The 21,031-nt window shown below is 47.6% G+C and overlaps 2 protein-coding genes across 3 annotated transcripts in view; both read left to right on the forward strand.

Annotated features, from left to right (window-relative positions):
- Positions 1 to 5,566, forward strand: part of LOC133118652 (nidogen-1-like) — a 34,865-nt gene extending 29,299 nt beyond the window's left edge. The window contains exons 17-20 of the mRNA XM_061228782.1: positions 1 to 122; positions 629 to 752; positions 2,083 to 2,195; positions 4,851 to 5,566. The exon at positions 1 to 122 is cut by the window's left edge and continues 36 nt beyond it. Coding sequence (XP_061084766.1) covers positions 1 to 122; positions 629 to 752; positions 2,083 to 2,195; positions 4,851 to 4,981 — 490 coding nt within the window. The 3' untranslated portion in view covers positions 4,982 to 5,566. The remainder of the gene's footprint in view (positions 123 to 628; positions 753 to 2,082; positions 2,196 to 4,850) is intronic.
- Positions 5,567 to 6,883: 1,317 nt separating this feature from the next.
- Positions 6,884 to 18,165, forward strand: pyroxd2 (pyridine nucleotide-disulphide oxidoreductase domain 2). 2 transcript variants are annotated; one of them, XM_061228533.1, is made up of 16 exons: positions 6,884 to 6,996; positions 7,623 to 7,642; positions 8,086 to 8,179; positions 11,196 to 11,269; positions 11,646 to 11,801; positions 12,049 to 12,202; positions 12,563 to 12,624; positions 12,913 to 13,010; positions 13,375 to 13,516; positions 14,099 to 14,233; positions 14,351 to 14,423; positions 14,733 to 14,889; positions 15,384 to 15,538; positions 16,233 to 16,339; positions 17,058 to 17,178; positions 18,021 to 18,165. In XM_061228533.1, the coding sequence occupies exons 5-16, from the start codon at positions 11,667 to 11,669 to the stop codon at positions 18,089 to 18,091; spliced, it is 1,410 nt and encodes a 469-aa protein (XP_061084517.1). In that variant the 5' UTR covers positions 6,884 to 6,996; positions 7,623 to 7,642; positions 8,086 to 8,179; positions 11,196 to 11,269; positions 11,646 to 11,666; the 3' UTR covers positions 18,092 to 18,165. The 2 variants fall into 2 exon arrangements, with proteins under 2 accessions (XP_061084517.1, XP_061084516.1); XM_061228532.1 differs by lacking the exon at positions 6,884 to 6,996 and adding an exon at positions 7,003 to 7,221.
- Positions 18,166 to 21,031: the final 2,866 nt, after the last annotated feature.

The following is a 21,031-nucleotide window of genomic DNA, read 5'->3' on the forward strand; positions in this document are numbered from 1 at the left end:
CAAAATCGAATCCTCTTACATGGACGGGACCAACCGGAAGGTTCTGGTGAAGGACGACCTGGGGCTGCCCAACGCTTTGACCTATGACCCCCAGAGCTCCCTGCTGTGTTGGGCTGACGCTGGTGTGTGTTACACATGCTCCGTGCACAACCCTAACCCCCTAACCCCCTCACCTTAACCCCCCAACCCCCGAACCGCCTAACCCCAACCACCTAACCCCCGAACCGTAACCCCCTAACCCCCTGAACCTTAACCCCCGAACCCTAACCCCTAACCCCAACCCCTTCACCCCCTAACCCCCAACCCCCGAAACTTAACCCCCCCTAACCCCTTATCCCCCAAACCCCAAACCCCAACTCCCGAACCTTAACCCCTGAACCCCTGAACCTTCTGCAGCAGGAGCTCCTGCTACATGCTGTCAGGGCTCTGCTTTGGAGGCAAGAAAGGGTTGAACTTCAGTACCTCAGAAATCCTTTCATGCCCTTATAGAGTTCTGCTTGAATAGGTCTCGAGTTGCCGTCTGAAATATGACCCGTTTACTCAATAATTTCAGGAACTTTCCTGGGAACTGCTTGGCTGTTCCCGTGCAGGGGGTGTGTCTGTTATTCTGTGCTTATTTGGTTTGCAGGGACCCACAAGGTGGAGTGCTTGAACCCTACCCGGAGCGACCGCAAGACCGTGCTAGAGGGCCTGCAGTACCCCTTCGGAATGACGTCCTACGGGAAGAACCTCTACTACACCGACTGGGAGAAGTAGGCTCTCTCCCAGCATGCTTTGCACTCCAGGCTACAGTCCAGACGCTCTTATCCAGAGCGCGACGTACAGTTGATTAGACTAAGCGGGAGACAATCCTCCGCTGGAGCAATGCAGGGTTTAGGGCCTCGCTCAAGGGCCCAACCGCTGTGCGGATCTTATTGTGGCTACACCGGGATTAGAACCACCGACCTTGCGTGTCCCAGTCATTTACCTTAACCGCTACGCTAGGCCGGTACAGTCCTGTGCCCAGTCTCACACTAGTTTTACTACAACAGGCATCCATGTTGTTTCTGACTTTGGGCCCCATTTTCCAGTGCAGTTGAGTAGCAGGAAAGGTGTGGTTCAGTGGTAGTGTTAGGGTTTAGTGGTCGTGTTGTGGTTTAGTGGTAGTGTTGTGGTTTAGTGGTAGTGTTGTGGTTTAGTGGTAGTGGTGTGGTTCAGTGGTAGTGTTGTGGTTTAGTGGTAGTGGTGTGGTACGTTGGTAGTGTTGTGGTCCAGTGGTAGTGTTGAGCTCCGGCAGTAATGGTACGTTCCAGCGGTAATGGTACGGTCCGGTTTGGCTGGCTTCCTTGCTTTATCCCAGACCCGCTCCTGCACTGCGGTGCTGCTCCATGACCTCATACGGGGGAGGGGGGGGGGGGGGGGGGGAGGGGAACAGGACACCGAGCGGACTGGACTGCAGCCACGGAGCCCGTTCTCAGGCTGCCAGCTGCTTCCAATTTCTCACTTTCCTGAAGTTTGCGGGTGGAGCTGGGGGGCCCCCTCTGACCTCACTAGCGGGGGGGGGGGGGTGAAGACCCCGCTGTGCAGCTGTCAGCTGGGGACAGGTGAAATGGCAACAGTTATGGAGCGTTTAGCGAGAGATGAATGGTGTCGATGCTTTAGGAGCTAGGTGTGATTGGTTGAGGTGAATAGTGGAGGAGAATAGTAGATCTGTTTTGTTGAGGTGAATGGTGGATATGCTTTGTTAGTGGTGAGAGATAGATATTTTTCGGTAAAAGAACTGTGTGTCTTGTTTGAGGTGATTGGTAGATATGTGTTGGTAGTGTTTTATTTGTGGTGATTGATAGATGTGTGTTGTCAGATGTGTTTTGGTAGAGGTGAAGCATAGATGTGTGTTGGGAGATGTGTGTGTTGGGAGAGTTGAACGATACGTAGATGTGTGTTGCTAGAGGTGATTAGTAGATGTGTGTTTTGTTAGCAGTGATTGGTAGATGTGTTGTGGTTGAGGTGAATGGTAGATTTGTGTTGGTAGGGGTGAATGATAGATTTGTGTTGGTAGATGTCTGTTTGTGTCATCTTCATGTGTTTATTCCTCCTCTCCAGAGATGCGCTGGTGGTGGTGGACCGGCCCGAGGGGAAGGAATCGGACCGGTTCCAGCCTCAGAAACGATCGCGGCTGTACGGAATCACCGCAGCCTTCTCTCAGTGCCCTGCAGGTAACCCCCCCGCCCCACCCCCCCCGTACCTGCCTCCAGGAACCGCCTGACTGTGCTGTCACTGAAGTGCCCTGCTGAACTACTGCAAGACCTGGACAAACGGGCCTTTCTTTCCCCTGGTCAGGCCTGGAGTGGGGTTAGCCCGCCCTATCGCCTGCAGATCATACACAGCAGAGATCTGTTTCAGGACAAGTGTAGACAAACCCCCCCCTCAACGTGAGCCCCCACCCCCCCCCACCCGTAAAGAGACAGCATATCCTCTACTTTGATGTTCAGCCCTGCTGGTATGGACTCCCCTGACGCTGACCTCCGACCTCTGACCTTAACCTTCCTAATGTGTTAGAAAGTTGACCACACCTTTTTTTGTTAGCGGGTCAAATTTGACCCGTGATTTATCTCAGCCCTAAACACAATGGTCCCAAGACCGTTTATCTTAAAATATACCACTTGTTTTAAAAAAAGGTTTAAATTCACTCATATGAGTGAATTTAAACCTTTTCTTTAAAACAAGTGGTATATTTATCTGACTAAACGGTCTATAGGAGACACACTTGTGTTTAGGGCTGAGATAAATCACGGGTCAAATTTGACCCGTATATATTAAAAAAAGGTCAAAAGGTCAATATTCAAATTGAACATTGAACAGGAACAAGATGGTTTGTGTGTGTGTGTGTGTGTGTGTGTGTTTGAAATAACACATTTAAATTGAACATTGAACAGGAACAAGATGGTGTGTGTGTATGGGTGTGTGTGTGTGTGTGTGTGTGTGTGTGTGTGTGTGTGTGTGTGTGTGTGTATGTATGTGTGTGTGTGTGTGTGTTCACGTGCATGAGTCACAGTATGTGATTGTTTGAGTGTGCATCCTTGCAGATGTATTTCTCACATCTGTGGTGAGTGGTGCTGGTCTTTCTGTCCTTGACGGCAGGGCAGGACTGGCACCTCTCTCTCTTGTCCCCCCTGGCATCCCTCGGCTGGTTCCTTGTGCGGGTTGCTGGTGTGGGTGTAGCATGAAGCCCTCACACGGAACTGGCCGAGGCAGGGGTCTGGGGAAGCCGCTGTCGTTTGTCAACGTGGGGATTCACCAGAGCCCTCCCCATGGGTCCAGAGTCAAAGATGAATCTTGTTTGACCCAAATTTTATCCACAGAGCTACCCACAGCTTTTCAATGATGCATGCCTTACTAACAACAGCCAATGTTCTCTGCCGGGTCATATTTCACCCATAACGCCACAGATGTAACTTTTCTGTTAAGAGACCTTCAGAATTCACTAAAATGGTGACAATTAGTTTTGTTGTGTTTATATAGTTGTTTTTGAGGATATCACGAAGCCTTGTTACAATTTTGAAAAAAGATATGCAATAAATAACATCTCAACATGACAACGGGTCAAATTTGACCCTACCACAATAAAAGGTTGTTAACCTTTAACCTTTAACCTCATAACTAAATTGGACTCAAGTAGCCCTGTCCTGTTAGCAATCCCAGGCGGGAAAAGGTTTGACACAGTGACCCCAAAATCTCTGCAGAGGAGAAAGATGTGAAGAGCAGACTCCCCTCAGAGAGAGAGGTGACGGTGGGGTGGAAACTGGGGTTGTGATCACAGACGGAGGTTGGAGTCGGGGGTTTCCTGGGGTCCAGCTCGACTCAGACATACAGAGACATCTGTGCTCACGGTCGCTAATCCTAATTTGGCAAGATTCAGTTTTGGCTGCATTTGCTGTGTTTTTTTTCCACAAAGCTACAGATGTGGTGTCCCAGGGAACTTTATTTACGTCCTGCAAATACCTTTCATCCGTTCTACAGCTTTGGGTACAGTAGAGAGAGCAGTGGTCTGTGTTTGAGTAGTGAGAACTCTGTTTGAGTAGTGAGCTCTGTGTTTGAGTAGTGATGTGTGTTTGAGTAGTGGGCTGTGTGTTTGAGTAGCGATCTGTGTTTGAGTAGTGGGCTGTGTGTTTGAGTAGTGAGAACTGTGTTTGAGTAGTGATCTGTGTTTGAGTTGTGGGCTGTGTGTTTGAGTAGTGATCTGTGTTTGAGTTGTGGGCTGTGTGTTTGAGTAGCGATCTGTGTTTGAGTAGTGGGCTGTGTGTTTGAGTAGCGATCTGTGTTTGAGTAGTGGGCTGTGTGTTTGAGTATTGATCTGTGTTTGAGTAGTGGGCTGTGTGTTTGAGTAGTGATCTGTGTTTGAGTTGTGGGCTGTGTGTTTGAGTAGTGATGTGTGTTTGAGTAGTGATGTGTGTTTGAGTAGTGATGTGTGTTTGAGTAGTGATGTGTGTTTGAGTAGTGATCTGTGTTTGAGTTGTGGGCTGTGTGTTTGAGTAGTGATCTGTGTTTGAGTAGTGATGTGTGTTTGAGTAGTGATCTGTGTTTGAGTTGTGGGCTGTGTGTTTGAGTAGCGATCTGTGTTTGAGTAGTGGGCTGTGTGTTTGAGTAGTGGGCTGTGTGTTTCAGTAGTGATGAAAACCTGCTGTTTGTCTTGTTAGGAAACCGCAGGATTTCTTCTCTTAACGAAGCGGATGTTTCACAGACGATTTCAGCCATTGTTGGGAGCCGGCTGTTTACTGTGTGACTTTGGGACATCTTTTCTGTGTGCGCAAGTACTTGTTTATTTTCACTTTGTTCTCTGTTTGGATTGTAATGTGAACTCTTCTCCTCAGGGCGAAACTATTGTGCGGTCAACAACGGAGGCTGCACGCATTTGTGTCTAGCGACCCCTAGTGGCCGCTCGTGTCTCTGCCCTGACAACGCCATCGGAGTGAGCTGTGTGGAGCGAGAGGGCAGATACTGAAGAGGAGGACTGACAGACAGATAAACAGACAGACAGGCAGGTGGTCTGTAATGTCCTGTATGAGGGTCCGCTCCCGACCCTGTTTCTGGTGCTGATCCGACTGTCACTGGTCGCTATAGTTACTCAATAAGCCTCGGAACACCAGAGAGGGACTACAGTGTTTAACGATGTCATTTCTGTAATCACACCACTTATATTTTAATTAAAAAAAGTGATTTCCTTCAAGTTCCTTACTCCCCATTATAAAAAAAGAAATATTGATTACTGATTGTTTTTGTTGTAATTGTAAATAAATTAAATATTGTCTGAGTGTTTTGATTTTGCGGTGCTCATATGTGGGGGCGGGGGATGGTTTAGGTTTTGAGGAGTTACTGTGATATGCGTCCTCTAAAGCAGAATGCAACGCGGGGCGCAGACGGCACCGTGCTGCCCCCCACCGCCCCGAACCGTACCCCCCACCCCTTCCCAAACCATATCCCCCATCCCTCCCCCCGTGTCCGTATTAGGGACAGACCGTATTAGCATCCGAAAAACATGAGACGTTTACATTCTGTACAGCTACCCAATAAAACACTGTTTTTTACAGAGAGGTGTACTGTGTGTTTGTTCTGCCTTTATACTTTGCCCAAATACTAACACTGCTGCTTAATAAATAAAAAATTTTTATTTATTGTGACGCATTTAATCTTCACCAGTTCTGAGAATTCCCGTAGACCCCAAAGAAACCATGGTCATTGAGTGAAGTAGAGATTGCGTTTGCCCCCTTGTGGTTTCATCTTGAAACTGCACCCAGTGTAAGCAGGTTTTGCCCGTCACACTTTATACATCCTCCGAAAAAGCCTTATTCATGAATATGTATTATTTGTATATTTGAGTTTATTATTTCCTGTGTCAGTCGGTCTACATATCTGTTGTGCGTGGGCCAGGGATCGTAGTCTGCTTCAATTGCATAGAGAAGCTTTATACAGTATAATACTTATGAAAGGGAGCATATGTATTTGTTGACCCGTCTCTGAAAACTATACTATCATATTTTTTCCCCCACTAAATAAAAATAGATACAAAATCCAGAATCAATATCTTTGAAGCAAAATGCATTAAACATTAACATATTTTTACTTTATATATATATAAAAAAGCACAAATTACTGAAACTGGATAATTAAGAGTATATTATTTGGAAGGACTACCGGAAAAAGAGGTCCATTGTATCACGTTGAACTGCGTCTAAAAAAGTCGTCAAATCTCGAAAAATTGTCATATCTCAGCGAAACTATCTGAATGGACAGATAATACTCTCGGTAAGTGGACCCCTGCTTTAATTGTTGGGTGGCCTGTCCGTTTAAAGAGAAAACCCCGCCCACATTTGGGGATCCTTGCTGATGGATTGGAGTAGAATACAGCAGAACGCACGTAAATCTCCCAAATTTCTAAACACAAATTTAAATCTGCTTTCAGCTAATGTAGATCATTTGAACCTGAGTTATATTAGTGGAACGAGTGTGCATTGATTTAACGTGGATACTTTGCAACTGAATTATATTAGTGGAATGAGTTGAGTCTGAATTAATATTATTTAGTAATATTAACCCAAGTTAAAGCTAGACTATTTCAATTAATTCCAGATTTTGTGAGTTCGCTTAGTGGAATACCCGCCGTTTTGAGAACAATACATGTCGAAAGAAATCAGATTTAAAAAATGGTGAAGAAATACTAAAATAAAATAAAAAATAATTCCCTAAACCAATAACGTACGTGTACAACATGCTTTTGACAATATGCATCGTCTTCGACTTCAATTCTTGTTATATATTACCATAGCTGCCAACTCTCATTCTTTCGGCGTGAGACACACCCATTTGTTCATATGCACAAGCAAGTGCGTATGTCTCACGCCGAAAGCGTGAGAGTTGGCAGCTATGTTCAGCTGTGTGCTTCGGTGTTCCTTGGAAGCAGGTGCTCATTATAAGAAACAGTTGCGTGTGGACTTGGGCGGAGTCAGAAGGCCCACTTAGGTAACTAGTAGACTTTGGTAACTGGTTTTTTGGTAACTAGTAGACAAGGTTCAGCGAGGGAAGAGTGCGAAAGAGTGCAGAATAGAGTTTCGGTGAAGTTCGCCATGGCTTCTGCGGTTAGCGTAGTCCGCACTTGGCCGTCTGCCTGTCGTTTCGGGACGGCCACAAGGGCATGTCATGTGGCAGCGCTCAGAGCACAGTATGACGCTCTGGTCATCGGCGGAGGTAATGCTTCTCAAACGTGCGTAAATTCTGGCACGGAATTTCAGTGTTACAGCGCATTTCTTGCGACCGTATACAGCGTAAAAAATAAAGCGCCCAGTACAGAATGACGACTGTTGCAGAGTTGCTGTTTGATATGTGTGTCGCGTAGCCTGCTAACCTGGGGGGGGGGGGGTGTCAGAAACTTTTTCTCTCTTTTTAACTGTCTTCGTTGCAGGCGTTTCGACTAGGCTGCCTTTTTCCCCCATATTCGCAGATTCACCTGCTATTTGAGCGACAATTGGAGGAGTAAAGATTAATTTGCTTCAGATCTAATAAACCGAATGCACATTGATCACTTAAAATACGGTCAGCCATATTCCCTGGTGTGTGTAAACACCCACTGCGCTCTTCTGTCATTGCAGGCCACAATGGACTGGTCGCAGTAAGTTTGACCCTTTTCTTTTATCATTGCTATGGAAAAAACAACAACAACCATATAATAACACAACGAGAGTGAAAAGTAGTATCATATTTTGAATGACAAATAGTTCACATTGTACTTGCATTGCATGTAATGCGTTTTTAGTAAAAAAATTGGATATGGAAAATAGATATGGTTCCGAGAATTGGGCTTCCCCAGGTGTGTACCTTTAGTAGGTGTTTGTGTGCTAGCTGTAGAGATTTGGGGTTCCTTAGGTGCATGCTTTCAGCAGGTGTGTGTTGAGCAGGTGTGTGTGTGTGTGTGTGTGTGTGTGTGTGTGTGGATGTGTGTGTGTGTTGAGCAGGTGTATGTGTGTGTGTTGAGCAGGTGTGTCTGTGTGTGTGTCTGTGTGTGTGTTGAGCCGGTGTGTGTGTGTGCGTTGAGCTGGTGTGTGTGTGTCCCAGGCAGCCTACCTGCAGAAAGGGGGGGTGAACACAGCTGTGCTGGAGCGCAGGCACGTGCTGGGAGGAGCAGCCGTTTCCGAGGAGATCATCCCAGGTAAGCCCTGCCCAATCTGTCCTAAAGTCCATTAATAATTAATATATCAAAACAGATCTTTCCAGGTAAAGTCCACTCTGTAACTCATTAATTTCCCGGTTTGTCCAGTAGAAAAAATATTTTAGAAGGATTAATTGGTACCTGCTAATTTTAAGACTCCCATGATACGGCCACACAACGACCCAGTTACCTCGCCCGGAAAAGGGAAACCGGGGCCCCCTGCTGGAGCCAGATCCGGGAGGCGAGCGTCTGGTGGCCGGGCCTTATCCCATGGGGCCCGGCCGGGCACAACCCGAACTGGTCACGTGGGGTCGCCGCCCTGTGGGCTCACCACCTGCAGGGGTCGGCATCGGAGTCGGGCGCTTTGCCCAACGGGCAGTAGGCAAAGGCGGGGATCCGGGCGTGCTGATCCTCGGTGTCGCAGACTGGTTCTGGGGACGTGGAACGTCACCTCTCTGGTGGGGAAGGAACCGGAGCTAGTGCGAGAGGCGGAGCGGTACCAATTAGATATAGTTGGGCTCACCTCCACGCACAGTACTGGTTCTGGAACCAAACTCCTGGAGAGGGGCTGGACTCTGTTCTTTTCTGGAGTTGGTCAAGGTGAGAGGTGCTGGGAGGGTGTGGGGATACTCACAAGCCACTGGCTGAGCGCCACTGTGTTGGAGTTCCACCCGGGGAACGAGAGGGTCGCCTCTCTGCAACTACGTGTCACTGGGGGGAAAGCTCTGACTGTCATTTGTGCTTATGCACCAAATGGCAATTTACAGTATCCGGCCTTCTTGGAGTCACTGGGCGGCATCCTGGAAAGGGTGCCACCCGGAGACTCCATAGTTCTGCTGGGCGACTTCAACGCTCACGTGGGCAATGACGGAGAAACCTGGAGGGGGGTGATTGGGAGGAATGGCCTGCCTGATCTGAACCCAAGCGGTGTTTTGTTATTGGACTTCTGTGCTGGTCATGGATTGTCGATAACAAACACCATGTTCGAGCATAGGGTAGCTCATAAGTGTACTTGGTACCAGAGCACCTTAGGCCAAAGACCGATGATCGACTTTGTGGTCGTATCGTCAAACCTGCGGCCGTATGTCTTGGACACTCGGGTGAAGAGAGGAGCAGAGCTGTCAACTGATCACCACCTGGTGGTGAGTTGGATCAAGTAGCCGGGGAGGCTGCCGGACGACCCGGTAAACCGAAACGTGTAGTGAGGGTGAACTGGGAACGTCTGGCGGAGGCCCCTGTTCGCGAGGTCTTCAACTCCCATCTCCGGACTCGGGGGAATCTGCACCTATATCCCTGGCGGAAGTTGCTGAGGTAGTCAAAAAGCTCCTCAGTGGCAAGTCGCCGGGTGTAGATGAGATTCGCCCTGAGATGCTGAAGGCTCTGGACATGGTTGGGCTGTCTTGGCTGACACGCCTCTTCAGTGTCGCGTGGAGGTCGGGGACAGTACCTGTAGAGTGGCAGACCGGGGTGGTGGTCCCCATTTTCAAGAAGGGGGACCGGAGGGTGTGCTCCAATTACCGGGGTATCACACTCCTCAGCCTCCCTGGGAAAGCTTACTCTAGGGTGCTGGAAAGGAGGCTCCGACCAACGGTCGAACCTCGGATTCAGGAGGAGCAATGTGGCTTCCGTCCTGGCCGTGGAACAGTGGACCAGCTCTTTACCTTGGCAGGGTTGCTGGCGGGGTCATGGGAGTTTGCCCATCCAGTCCACATGTGCTTTGCGGACTTGCAGAAGGCTTTCGACCATGTCCCCTGGGGAACCCTGTGGGGTGTACTGCGGGAGTATGGGGTACCGGGGCCGTTGTTACGAGCCATCAGGTCCCTGTATAACCAAAGTGAGAGCTGTGTCCGCATTCTCGGCACAAAGTCAAGCACGTTTCCTGTGGGTGTTGGACTCCGCCAAGGTTGCCCCTTGTCACTGGTCCTGTTTGTGGTATTCATGGACAGGATCTCAAGGCGCAGCCGAGGTGAGGAGAGTGTCCGGTTTGGTGACCTCAGAATCGCATCTCTGCTTTTTGCGGATGATGTGGTTCTGCTGGCTTCATCGGACCGTGACCTTCAGCACGCACTGGAGCAGTTTGCAGCCGAGTGTGAAGCGGCCGGGATGAGAGTTAGCACCTCCAAGTCCGAGGCCATGGTTCTCTGCCGGAAAACGGTGGATTGCTCCCTCCGGGTTGGGAATGAGTCTTTGCCCCAAGTGAAGGGGTTCAAGTATCTCGGGGTCTTGTTCACGAGTGAGGGTAGAAGGGAGCGTGAGATCGACAGGCGGATCGGTGCAGCGTCAGCAGTAATGCGGGCGTTGCACCGGACCGTTGTGGTGAAGAGGGAGCTGAGCCGGAAGCCGAAGCTCTCGATTTACTGGTCGATCTACGTCCCAACCATCACCTATGGTCACAAGCTTTGGGTAGTGACCGAAAGAACGAGATCGTGTATACAAGCGGCCGAAATGAGCTTTCTCTGTAGGGTGGCCGGGCTCAGCCTTAGAGATAGGGTGAGGAGCTCGGACATCCGGAGGGAGCTCGGAGTAGAGCCGCTGCTCCTTCGCGTCGAAAGGAGCCAATTGAGGTGGTTCGGGCATCTGATCAGGATGCCTCCCGGGCGCCTCCCTTTGGAGGTTTTCTGGGCTCGTGCAACTGGGTGGAGACCCCGAGGGAGACCCAGAGCCCGCTGGAGAGATTATATATCTCTCCTGGCCAGGGAACGCCTCAGGATCCCCCAGGAGGAGCTAGAATGCGTTGCTGGGGAGAGGGACGCCTGGAATACCCGGCTTTGCCTACTGCCACCGCGACCCGACTCCGGATAAGCGGGTGACGATGGATGGATGGATGGATAATTAGTATTTTAGTATAGTATTTCCTCTGATTGGGCTGTCATCTGGCGGATGTACTGCTAGTCTTACCTGTGAGATTCCCTGAGGGGAATGGGGGAGGGAGACGTGCTGGGAAGCTGGTGGATATTGTGTGGATTCTCCTGCTTGGTCCGTGTCCAGGTGCGTAATTCCAGGCATGTACTTCCAGGCTTCCGGTTCTCCAGGGCGTCCTACCTGCTCAGCCTGCTCAGACCTCATATCTACAGGGACCTGGAGCTGAAGGTGGGCCCCAGGCCAACATTCTGCCAACATCCCGCCAACATCCTGTCAACATACTGTCAACATCCCACCGACATCCTGCCATCATCTCACCAAACATTCCGCTAAACAGCCCGCCAAACATCACTCCAAACATCCCACCGATATCCCACAAATGTTAATTCCAGTTGCTTTGTTTCCTGGAAATTCATTCCCAGGTAGTGACAAAGCTGACAGAAAAACATTTCAATGAACATATGAAGGTCCCTCTCTCTCCCTCTCTCTTCCTCCCTCCCTCCCTCCCTCGATCCCTCTCTCTCCCTCCCTCTCTCTCTCTCCCTCTCCCTCCCTCTCTCCCTCTCTCTCCCTCTCTCTCTCTCCCTCTCCCTCTCTCTCTCAGAAACACGGGCTGAAGGTGTTCATGCGGGACCCTCACGCGTTCACCCCCATGCTGGAGGAGGGGGTGGGGGGGCAGCCCCCGCGCTCCCTGCTGCTCGGCTCAGACATGGAGCAGAACATGCGTGAGATCGGGAAGTTTTCGGAAAAAGATGCCAAGGCAAGTGCCAGTCAGCCAGCCAGCCAGTCACTCAGTCAGTCTGTGCAAACCCAGACTCTCTGTTGATGGGTTTCATTTTCAGCTTGTCTTCAAGGTTTATGTGTTTTGATTGGCCTGAAGAGAACCAATCTGCAGTACGGGATAAGGGCTGTGGTTTGATTGGTTCTCTTCAGGCCTATCCGCAGTAAGGGCTAAGGTCTGTGAGGGTGAGGGTTAGAGACTCTGTGTTTTGATTGGTTCTCTCCAGGCCTATCGTGCCTTTAACACGTACCTGGAGAAGCTGGCTGAGGCGATACACCCCCTGCTGGACAGCCCCCCCGTGGACATTCCCGGGGTCACCCAGGGCCCTCTGCGCAGACGGCTGGCCGCCCTGAAGACCCTGACCCCCCTGATAAAGACAGGTACTGAGGCCGCCCTGCTGGAAGAGACCAGCTCAAGCTAGGTTTTGAAACAGCTGGTAGCTGGTTGACCAGTTCAGACCAGCTCCCAGCTTGACATGGTTTGACCAGCTCAACAGCTGACCAGCTCCCAGCTTGACATAGTTTGACCAGCTCAACAGCTGACCAGCTACCAACTTTGACAAGCGACCAGCACTAGCCAGTTGACCTGCTCATACTCAGCTAGACCAGCTTCATGACCAGTATATTGACTTATGAGAATTTACTGTGTATCAAAGCTATTTTTCTTGTATATTTTCTCCTATAATTATGTTTAATAAAAGTGTCAGGTGGAATTTATTTGAACTTGTGTTCTGTTAAAAGGGCTGAAACTGGGAAAGAACATTCCAGAACTATATGAGCTCATAACTGCACCAATAACAAAGGTTTGTGAAGGTTTACTTGTGTTGTTTTTTTGTACATGGAAAAATATGTGCTTTTTCATAATTATCACATTGCACATTGTATTATAAATACACGCACTGTACTACGATGTATTTTTATGTCATATGCACATTCACTAGTGACAGACACCGTATATTATGAAATTAATTATCTTAATTAAAGAAAATACAATAATGAATGCACATGCTTTTAAGAAATATGCACTCTTTTTGGAGTGGCGTCCCCTCTGAGCTGGCTCTGTGTGACTTTGTGCTGTTCTTGGCCTGCAGATTCTGAACCGCTGGTTTGAGTCCGAGCCCCTGAGAGCCACGCTGGCCACGGACGGAGTGATTGGAGCCATGACCAGCCCCAGTAACCCTGGGAGTGGGTGAGCACAGAAAAGTGGGCGTTATGAACATAATACATGACTTTTTTTTTTGTTTATACACAGTGTATGGAACAAGCAAAAACGAATCCTTCTGGTGAGGTTATGAGATGCATGTCAGAAAAGTGAAAGAGATCTGATTTAGGTCGCCTCAAACTGACAAAACAAAGACGGTCAACAGTGCAACAGTCAAGGGTTTTTAAGACTTAGGCGTATATCCCAGCTCTGGGAACTGAGATGTGGACTGGGCAGGTGGCAGTGGAAGTCTAAGTGAAGGAAGAAGAACGAAATGCAGATCATTGACCTATGACCTATGTCCAGGTAAAGGTCTGTGGTTTAATATGGATGTGTGACCCCCCCCCCCAAGGTATGTTCTCCTGCACCATGTGATGGGGGAGCTGGAGAAGGAGAAGGGGGCTTGGGGTTACGTGGAGGGGGGAATGGGAGGCGTGTCGAAGTCCATCGCCAATTCAGCTCGCGCCCACGGAGCCGCCATCTTCACTGAGCAGGTACCACTTCCAGGTCAGAGGTCCTTGTCGAAAGGGACCTCGACCCTCATAACTGTGCACATTCTGTTTTAGTCGGAGTCGCCTGTATTTAGTGCATCCGGACTAATACATCTCTACTGTATCTGTGATCATTGTAAGTGATGATGTCATTGGGATATATCAGTAACGCTAGTCACTTCTGGAGTGACTGGAGGGGTCATTTGAACCAGAGAATAATGTGCATTATTGCTCTATATTTATGAATTCACAATGACAATTTTAAGACATAACTGAACATTTGGAGTCTTATGTTAGTGTCTTCTGGATTGCAGCCTCCACAAAATTTTCTGAATCCATTCTAAAATGGGGGGAAAGGGAGAAGTTATACCCAGATGACATCATTGTTTGGAGAGTGGGCCTCGATACATTCTTTTGTTATGAGCTAAAATGGTACATATGACACATTATGTAAGCTACATATTAATTAGACTGAAGTCTCTGGAAAATGTATTGCTAACAATATGCAGGAGAGCTCTCAGAATTGACTGTAGTGTCGTTAAGCAAATCTTTATTCTTTACCCTGTCTGTGTTTCTGTCTGTCAGGAGGTGGAGCAGGTGTTGGTTGGTCCTGATGGTTGTGCCAAAGGTGTCCTGCTGAAAGATGGGTCTGAAGTGCACAGCAGAGTGGTTCTGTCTAACGCCACTCCGCACATCACCTTCAAAAAGCTCACTCCACAGGTGAGGCCACCTATGACTTGCCCTCCACCACTGTTTTCCAAAGGTCATTATCTGATTTGGACTTTTACTGTTACTGATATTAAGGCCCAGCTTGTTTTGGGTTTTAAATACTTGCAGGATTCCCTGTCTCCTGAATTCATGAGAGCTGTATCTGAGATTGACTACACGTCTCCCGTCACCAAGATTAACGGTAAACTCAGTTATCAGATCAAGTTCCTCAGTACAACATCACAGTGCTAATGGGGATCAAACAACTCTTGCTGTGTGACTCTCTCGCCTCTCTGATTCGTCGGTTAGTTGCTGTGTGACTCTCTCCTCTCTGATTTGTCGGTTGGTTGCTGTGTGTCTCTCTCTCTCTCCTCGCTGATTTGTCGATTAGTCGCTGTGTGACTCTCTCTCCTCTCCGATTGGTCGATTAGTCGCTGTGTGACTCTCTCTCCTCTCCGATTGGTCGATTAGTCGCTGTGTGACTCTCTCTCCTCTCCGATTCGTCGGTTAGTCGCTGTGGACCGTCTCCCTAATTTCCTGGCCATGCCCAACGCCGCGGACGGGACCCCCGGCCCACACCACCAGTGCTCCATCCACCTCAACTGTGAGAGCGTGGAGGTGCTGGAGGCGGCCTACCGAGAGGGGAAACAGGGCCGGCCTTCTGCCAGGTCAGAGTCACTGAGCCCCAGGGCTGCTGGAAGGCCCATCCTGGTACAGCGATACCAGCCAGACCTGGGTCAATACATAGGCCTGTTCCTGTAGATCTGCTGTCCTATAGGTTTTCACTCCAACCCTAACGAAGCGCACCTCATTCAACAGGGTCAGATTGTGACACCGGTGTTTTGATTCTCATTGGTGGTTCCCTTATTTATTTAATTTTATCTAGGAGCCCGTATAGGACTCGGAACCGTACTGTCCTCTAGGGTCCTCTTCACACTTGTTCCTGTGTTCAATCTGGACTTCATTGTACGTCGCTCCGGATACGAGCGTCAGCTGCCTTGTAATGTAATGTAATGTAATGTAATATAGTCTCTGCTATCATGCTATCTGACCTCGCAAAGTGTGAGAGGGCGTCCGAGCTCCCAGGGTCGTAACCCGTGAGAAAGTCTTGTGTCTCCGCCTTTGCCTGGCTGCTGATGTCGGGCGTGTCCCCCTCCCACAGACCCATGCTGGAGATGTGCATCCCGTCCGTGCTGGACCCCACTCTGGCGCCCCCTGGCTGCCACGTCGTCTCCGTCTTCACCCAGTTCACTCCTTACTGGCTGGAGGGCGGCCGGGCTTGGACAGACCAGGACCGAGAGCAGTTCGCCAACTCGGGTAGGAGAGTGACACCGCGTTTTCCTTTGGTCAAACGGTACGGGAGCCATTCAAATCAGGAACCACCTGGGACGTTGGTGGTTCCAGAAACGGGTCTTTGAGTCATTTTCAATACTTTAATCTCAACAAGCATGTTATTCTTATATTTAGACTTGAAATCTTGTTTATATATGACTTTTTTGCTTGATAATATTGCCAATGAGCTGAGCTTAGCTCATCTCAAGATTTGCCAATGGGGTAACAGTAACAAGCTAATTTTTCTACTTGAGAGAAAAAAAATAAGAAAGTGACGATTCTGTGATGACTGCCTTTGACCTTCTACAGTGTTGCTACTTCCACCCCAACAGCTGTTTGCATGGTGCCTGGTCGAGAGCAGGGAATAAATTTAGTTCTCAGAACTACCCATGGTGTTGGTCTGTCAAGGTTCTCAGTTTTGGGTTAGAGTACGGGACGGAATGCTATGAACGCAAGGATCATCAACTCAGGCCCTTGAATGCAAATCCGGCCCTGGTTTTCTTTTCTCTCGGGTGATTAGTGCTCCTGGTTGGCCAGGGTGGCTTCACACCTGACTCTCAGGTAAAGGGAGGTGGAAAAGGTCTCTTACGGGCCGTGAATTGCTGATCCCCGACGTAGGGTCTGAGGCGAGTGTGCCGTGTTATGGTGACGTCTCCCCCCTGTCCTTGTGCCTCCACAGTGTTCGACTGGATCGAGAGATATGCTCCCGGCTTCAAAGGCTCCATAGTGGGCAAAGAAGTGCTGGTGCCCCCCGACCTGGAGCGTATTTTCGGCCTGACCGGGGGGGTGAGTGTGCGGCTCCAGGTCTGGGTCAGGGCCGGCCACTCTGGCGGTCATTTATCTCCGAAGACAAAAACTGGTTTATGGCCGCGGGGTTCTGAACCAAGGGAGCGATAAGGACGCAACATTGTTAGTGAGACGCTAAGCAAACTGAAAACAGATTTATGTCCCAGAGATCTCTGCATTTCGATAAGACTGGGGACTTTGCATATCTGGGGCCCCTTCCTCACTGTGTGTGATATGGACAATAACATTAACAGAATTACTCGGACGATAACGTTAACCGAATTACTCGGACGATAACGTTAACAGAATTACTAAACTACCTTAGGATAGCAGCACAGGAGCGGCCCAGGAAATCGGCCGAACTATTTGATCAAAAGTACATATATCCGCTTCGGGGGATCGTTTAAACGCACAATATGGAAAATGGGCGAATATGAAAAGACCAAATACAATCTTTATACTACAGTTACCGATGTAGGCCGGTCCACTGCTAGATCACCAGTTCATATCAACTATAACACTCCTCATTTTAACTCTGACACAGTCCAAGTCATCTCTGCTCTGAGGGGGAATTTCAATCTGAGTGCTGGTCTCCAAACATTCCCTTGTCTCACAGAAAGAAATGCAGAAGCTAAAATACTAGGGCCTAGTGCGTTTCAAGACTAGTCAGCTCCATGACATGGCTGCATTTTAAACCTTTGCTTTTTTCTCTCCACAGAATATTTTTCATGGTGCAATGACATTGGACCAGCTCTATCTCGCACGACCTTTGCCCTCTCTCTCAGACTACCGCACACCAATCAAAGGCCTTTATCTGTGTGGCAGTGGAAGTCATCCAGGTCTGTTATTGGATAATTGTCAATAAGCTCTACGTATGTATGTGATGTTGATGGTGTTTATGTATATTTAAAGCTCAGGTGTCATACATGTAGCATTTTTAACATCTGTAAGGTTTCAATCCAGTTATATAGGTCTTTATTTCTGAAGAAAGAGCACACCTGCTGAGTCAACAATGTCCTAAAAAAGCATTATTAACAGCAATCGTTCATATCCTCTAGAGCAGGGATAATCTAATCTGGCTCTTGAACCCAAATCCAATCCTGTTTTTTTTTTTTTTTTTTTACCTCACGGGTAATTAACCAAACAATTAGTGGAACTAATTGGCCAGACTGTCTTCACACCTGACTCCCAGGTAAAGGTGGAAAACCAGCAAGTCTCGGCCTCCGAGGGTCATGATTTGATGATCTCTGCTCTAGACGAACTGTGCAAACTTGTGCATGACAGTTTCAAGGACAGCCAGCTCATTAAGTGAGTCCTGTTCTCATCCTCCCTGTTTGAGACGTTTCCCAAGGCCTGTAGGAGTTGGATCTTTGTGTCCTGTGAGATAGCTGTGTCTGGCTCACACAGTGGTTACTTAGTGTCATCCCCTTTCATATGAAAGATAGGAGCAATCCTGATCAGGACAGGACAACAGCGTGTTAACCCTTCAACACCAATGCTGCTTCATTCCTATATTTTACCGCGGTAAAATGTTTTCATTTTGTGTTATGATTGGGTAAATGACTGGATTAACTTGTGCACCCCTGCTTTTAATGTGTGAGTAGGTTTTTTAATGCTTGGATGTGTCCTGCCTGCCTGCCTGTCTGTCTGTCTGTCGTATGTCTGTCTCTGTGTTTTTCAGGTGGGGGTGTGATGGGGGCTTCTGGGTGGAATGCTGCTATGATGGTCCTGACAGACCTGCGCAGGGGCTGAGGAAGATCAGCATGGTTGTGTGTGTGAGTGTGTGTGAGTGTGTGTGAGTGTGTGTGAGTGTGTGTGAGTGTGTGTGAGTGAGTGTGTGTGAGTGTGTGTGAGTGAGTGTGTGTGAGTGTGAGTGTGTGTGAGTGAGTGTGAGTGAGTGTGAGTGAGTGTGAGTGAGTGTGAGTGAGTGTGAGTGAGTGAGTGAGTGTGAGTGTGAGTGTGAGTGTGAGTGTGAGTGTGTGTGTGTGTGAGTGAGAGTGAGAGTGAGAGTGAGAGTGAGAGTGAGAGTGAGAGTGAGAGTGAGAGTGAGAGTGAGAGTGAGAGTGAGAGTGAGAGTCTCATCCGATGTCCCAGAGCTGTTCCTCCAGCTGTGGAGCCCCCCATGTGCGCCCCCCCCCCCCCCCCCCCAAAAAAAAAAAAAAAAAAAAAGCACTGCTCTAGGGCTGCTACTGAGTGACCCCCAAAATCAGCACTACTGTAGGGGGGCAATGACCCCCAAAATCAGCACTCTAGCAAAGGAACATTAGTATTAGTTTATTCCAAGTCTTTTTTTCATTTACATGTTTAAAGAGACCATAGTGTTTTAAACCAGTAGTAAAAATTCAAAACCGGGATGTGCTATATATTCAGTTAAAACTGGCTTACAAACTTGCATGCAATAAACAAATGCCTTTCTTGAAACACTGACTTCTAGTTTTGTGTGCTTTAAATGTGTCATTGTGTTCATGCTTGAAATGCTAGTTTCTGTCAAGTGCCAAGCACAATCACTCTACGCTCTCAAAACAAACTAGTGTTATTTTAACACACCTTCTATATATAGAACCCATAACGTATGTATTATTAAGACAAAAGTAGCAACTTTGACACAAAATTTGTTGAATGGCGTAGTAACAGAATATGTGCAGTTTGAATTTAAAGCGGTATTTTTGATGTTGTGTCTCTCATTGACAATCATTACGCCGAATCACTATGTCCATTGATAACCATCACACATTCTGAACTTGATTTAAACCAACTGTTGTAATTGCCTATACAAATCGCACTCGTATGGTACCCAACACTTCAAGCTGTATGTATAATTCGACCGTCGAGTCAACCGCAGAATTACGCGAATGCGCACACGTTCGTTCGCGACCCTTTCACGCGGACTAGGGTGGTACCGGCAGCAAAGCCAAGTAGGCTACGGCGTCGCTGTGCGCTTCGGGAGATTCCCGTACACATCCCAACATTTTAACGGCGTGTTTACATTGTTACGTTTTATTTCGCTGCATTTAATTCAGTAATGCTGAATGGTCGCCCTAATGAGATTCACAATGGACATTTGCAGACTCCTGGGGCTTAGAAACGGTAATAAACGGCACATTCTTTTTGTAAAATTATATATTTTCAAATGACTGTACGCAATCTCTCCTCGTCGCTCTGTATAAAATGAAACATGTATGTTGCCTTTGACTAAATATTGAAATATAGCTTTTGCGTTTCCATTTTTTTAAAAATATCACAGTTTCCGCTACGCGCAATAACTAGAACGGTGTCCTCTGAAGTATTTTGAGTGTGGCGAAGTTATGTTCGCCGTTAACTACGCCTCTGTGAAAGTAACTGGTTCACATTAAGTTTCTCGTTGCACCACCAAAACACCCGAGCATCTGAAACTCCCGTGGCTTCATCTGACTGAGATACTAACACGCACGAGTGTAAATTAGAAGTAAATGACTTATCTTGTCCGGTATTAGTTGGTATGCTAAGAACAACTCTGGTGTAACTTTCTGCGTAGTTGGGCAAATTTGGGCACTTTTGTTGTGTTGTTATAGCTTACCTGTGTAACCTATTGTTCAGCGCTGGTTCGACAAAGAGCATCGTCGGCATTTTACTTGGGATAATCGAAATGGTTTGAATGGTCTCACGTTAAAAAACGAGTGTTGGCTACATGCTAATGGGAAGACATTTTTTGGGAAATGAAACTGCCTGTATGATTCGACGTCAATTTCAAGAAACTCATTGGTCTGAAATAAAGTAAAATATATATATATTTAAAATTATATTTCATACAATCCCTACAGATGTGTACCAGTTTTTTCTCCCCACACCAAAGATCCACTGCGTTCTTCTGCATTCTGCATTCAAACATACATTATGTAATACTCAGTTGTGTAGGCTACTGAGAGAACATTTTCACGGCTAGGCTAATGGAGCTGCCCAGTAGTCTGGACAGTGAATGCAGTGTAATTGTAATTGCGTTCTATTCGTTTATTTACATTTAGGAAATTAAATCGGCCAAATGTGCATTTTATTTAACACGTAGGCTTGCAGCTGCAGCTTGTCTTGTCATAAAGAAATAATTAAAAAACGAAATCACAGTCCGTGAACAGCTACCAGTCAGATAATGAGAATACAGAATCCTTGGAAACTTCTGCCAAATGTAAAAAAAAAAATTAGGAAACCACAACTGACGTCCTTTCAAACGCAGTTCCAGTAACTGCAGCGTGATTCACTGGAGCTGTGAACTACAGTATTGCAGTGTATAAGCAAAGATGTGAAATGGCATTGACCAAATTGGCACTAAATTGAACTTCGGCAGCTTGCTTTTTCATGCATACAATCCATCTACAGCTGACTATTTACTGAAGCAATTCAGAGTAAGTTAGTCGCTCAAGATTACAATGCAGCACCTGGAAATTAAACCTATAGTCCTATAGATTTTTATGCCCAATTCCTCAACCATTTTCCATGTAATTAACAAAATTAATTATATCATTATGCTGTTAAGGTGCTGAGTGGTTAGGATAGGTCCTGTTATCTGTGCAGTAGTAACGTCTTTTAACGGCCTGTTGTGGCTTTGACAATGACCCCGTTGTTATTTAAATGTAACATAACAAGCGAACGGTTTAGGATGTGTAGGCTTGTTTAGAGAAAAGTCCGTACTGTTGTGCAACGTGATAATATTCTCACTCG

Source organism: Conger conger, chromosome 18 (genome assembly GCF_963514075.1).
Source record: "Conger conger chromosome 18, fConCon1.1, whole genome shotgun sequence".
Taxonomy (NCBI): domain Eukaryota; kingdom Metazoa; phylum Chordata; class Actinopteri; order Anguilliformes; family Congridae; genus Conger; species Conger conger.

What these genes read in the sequence shown, in the direction of transcription:
- pyroxd2 (XM_061228532.1), top strand. Translation starts at nt 7,101, where the DNA reads ATGGCTTCTGCGGTTAGCGTAGTCCGCACTTGGCCGTCTGCCTGTCGT. An exon ending in ACAGGGACCTGGAGCTGAAG is followed by an intron (nt 11,270 to 11,645) that starts GTGGGCCCCAGG and finishes TCTCTCTCTCAG; the next exon opens with AAACACGGGCTGAAGGTGTT. An exon ending in TCAAAAAGCTCACTCCACAG is followed by an intron (nt 14,234 to 14,350) that starts GTGAGGCCACCT and finishes AAATACTTGCAG; the next exon opens with GATTCCCTGTCTCCTGAATT.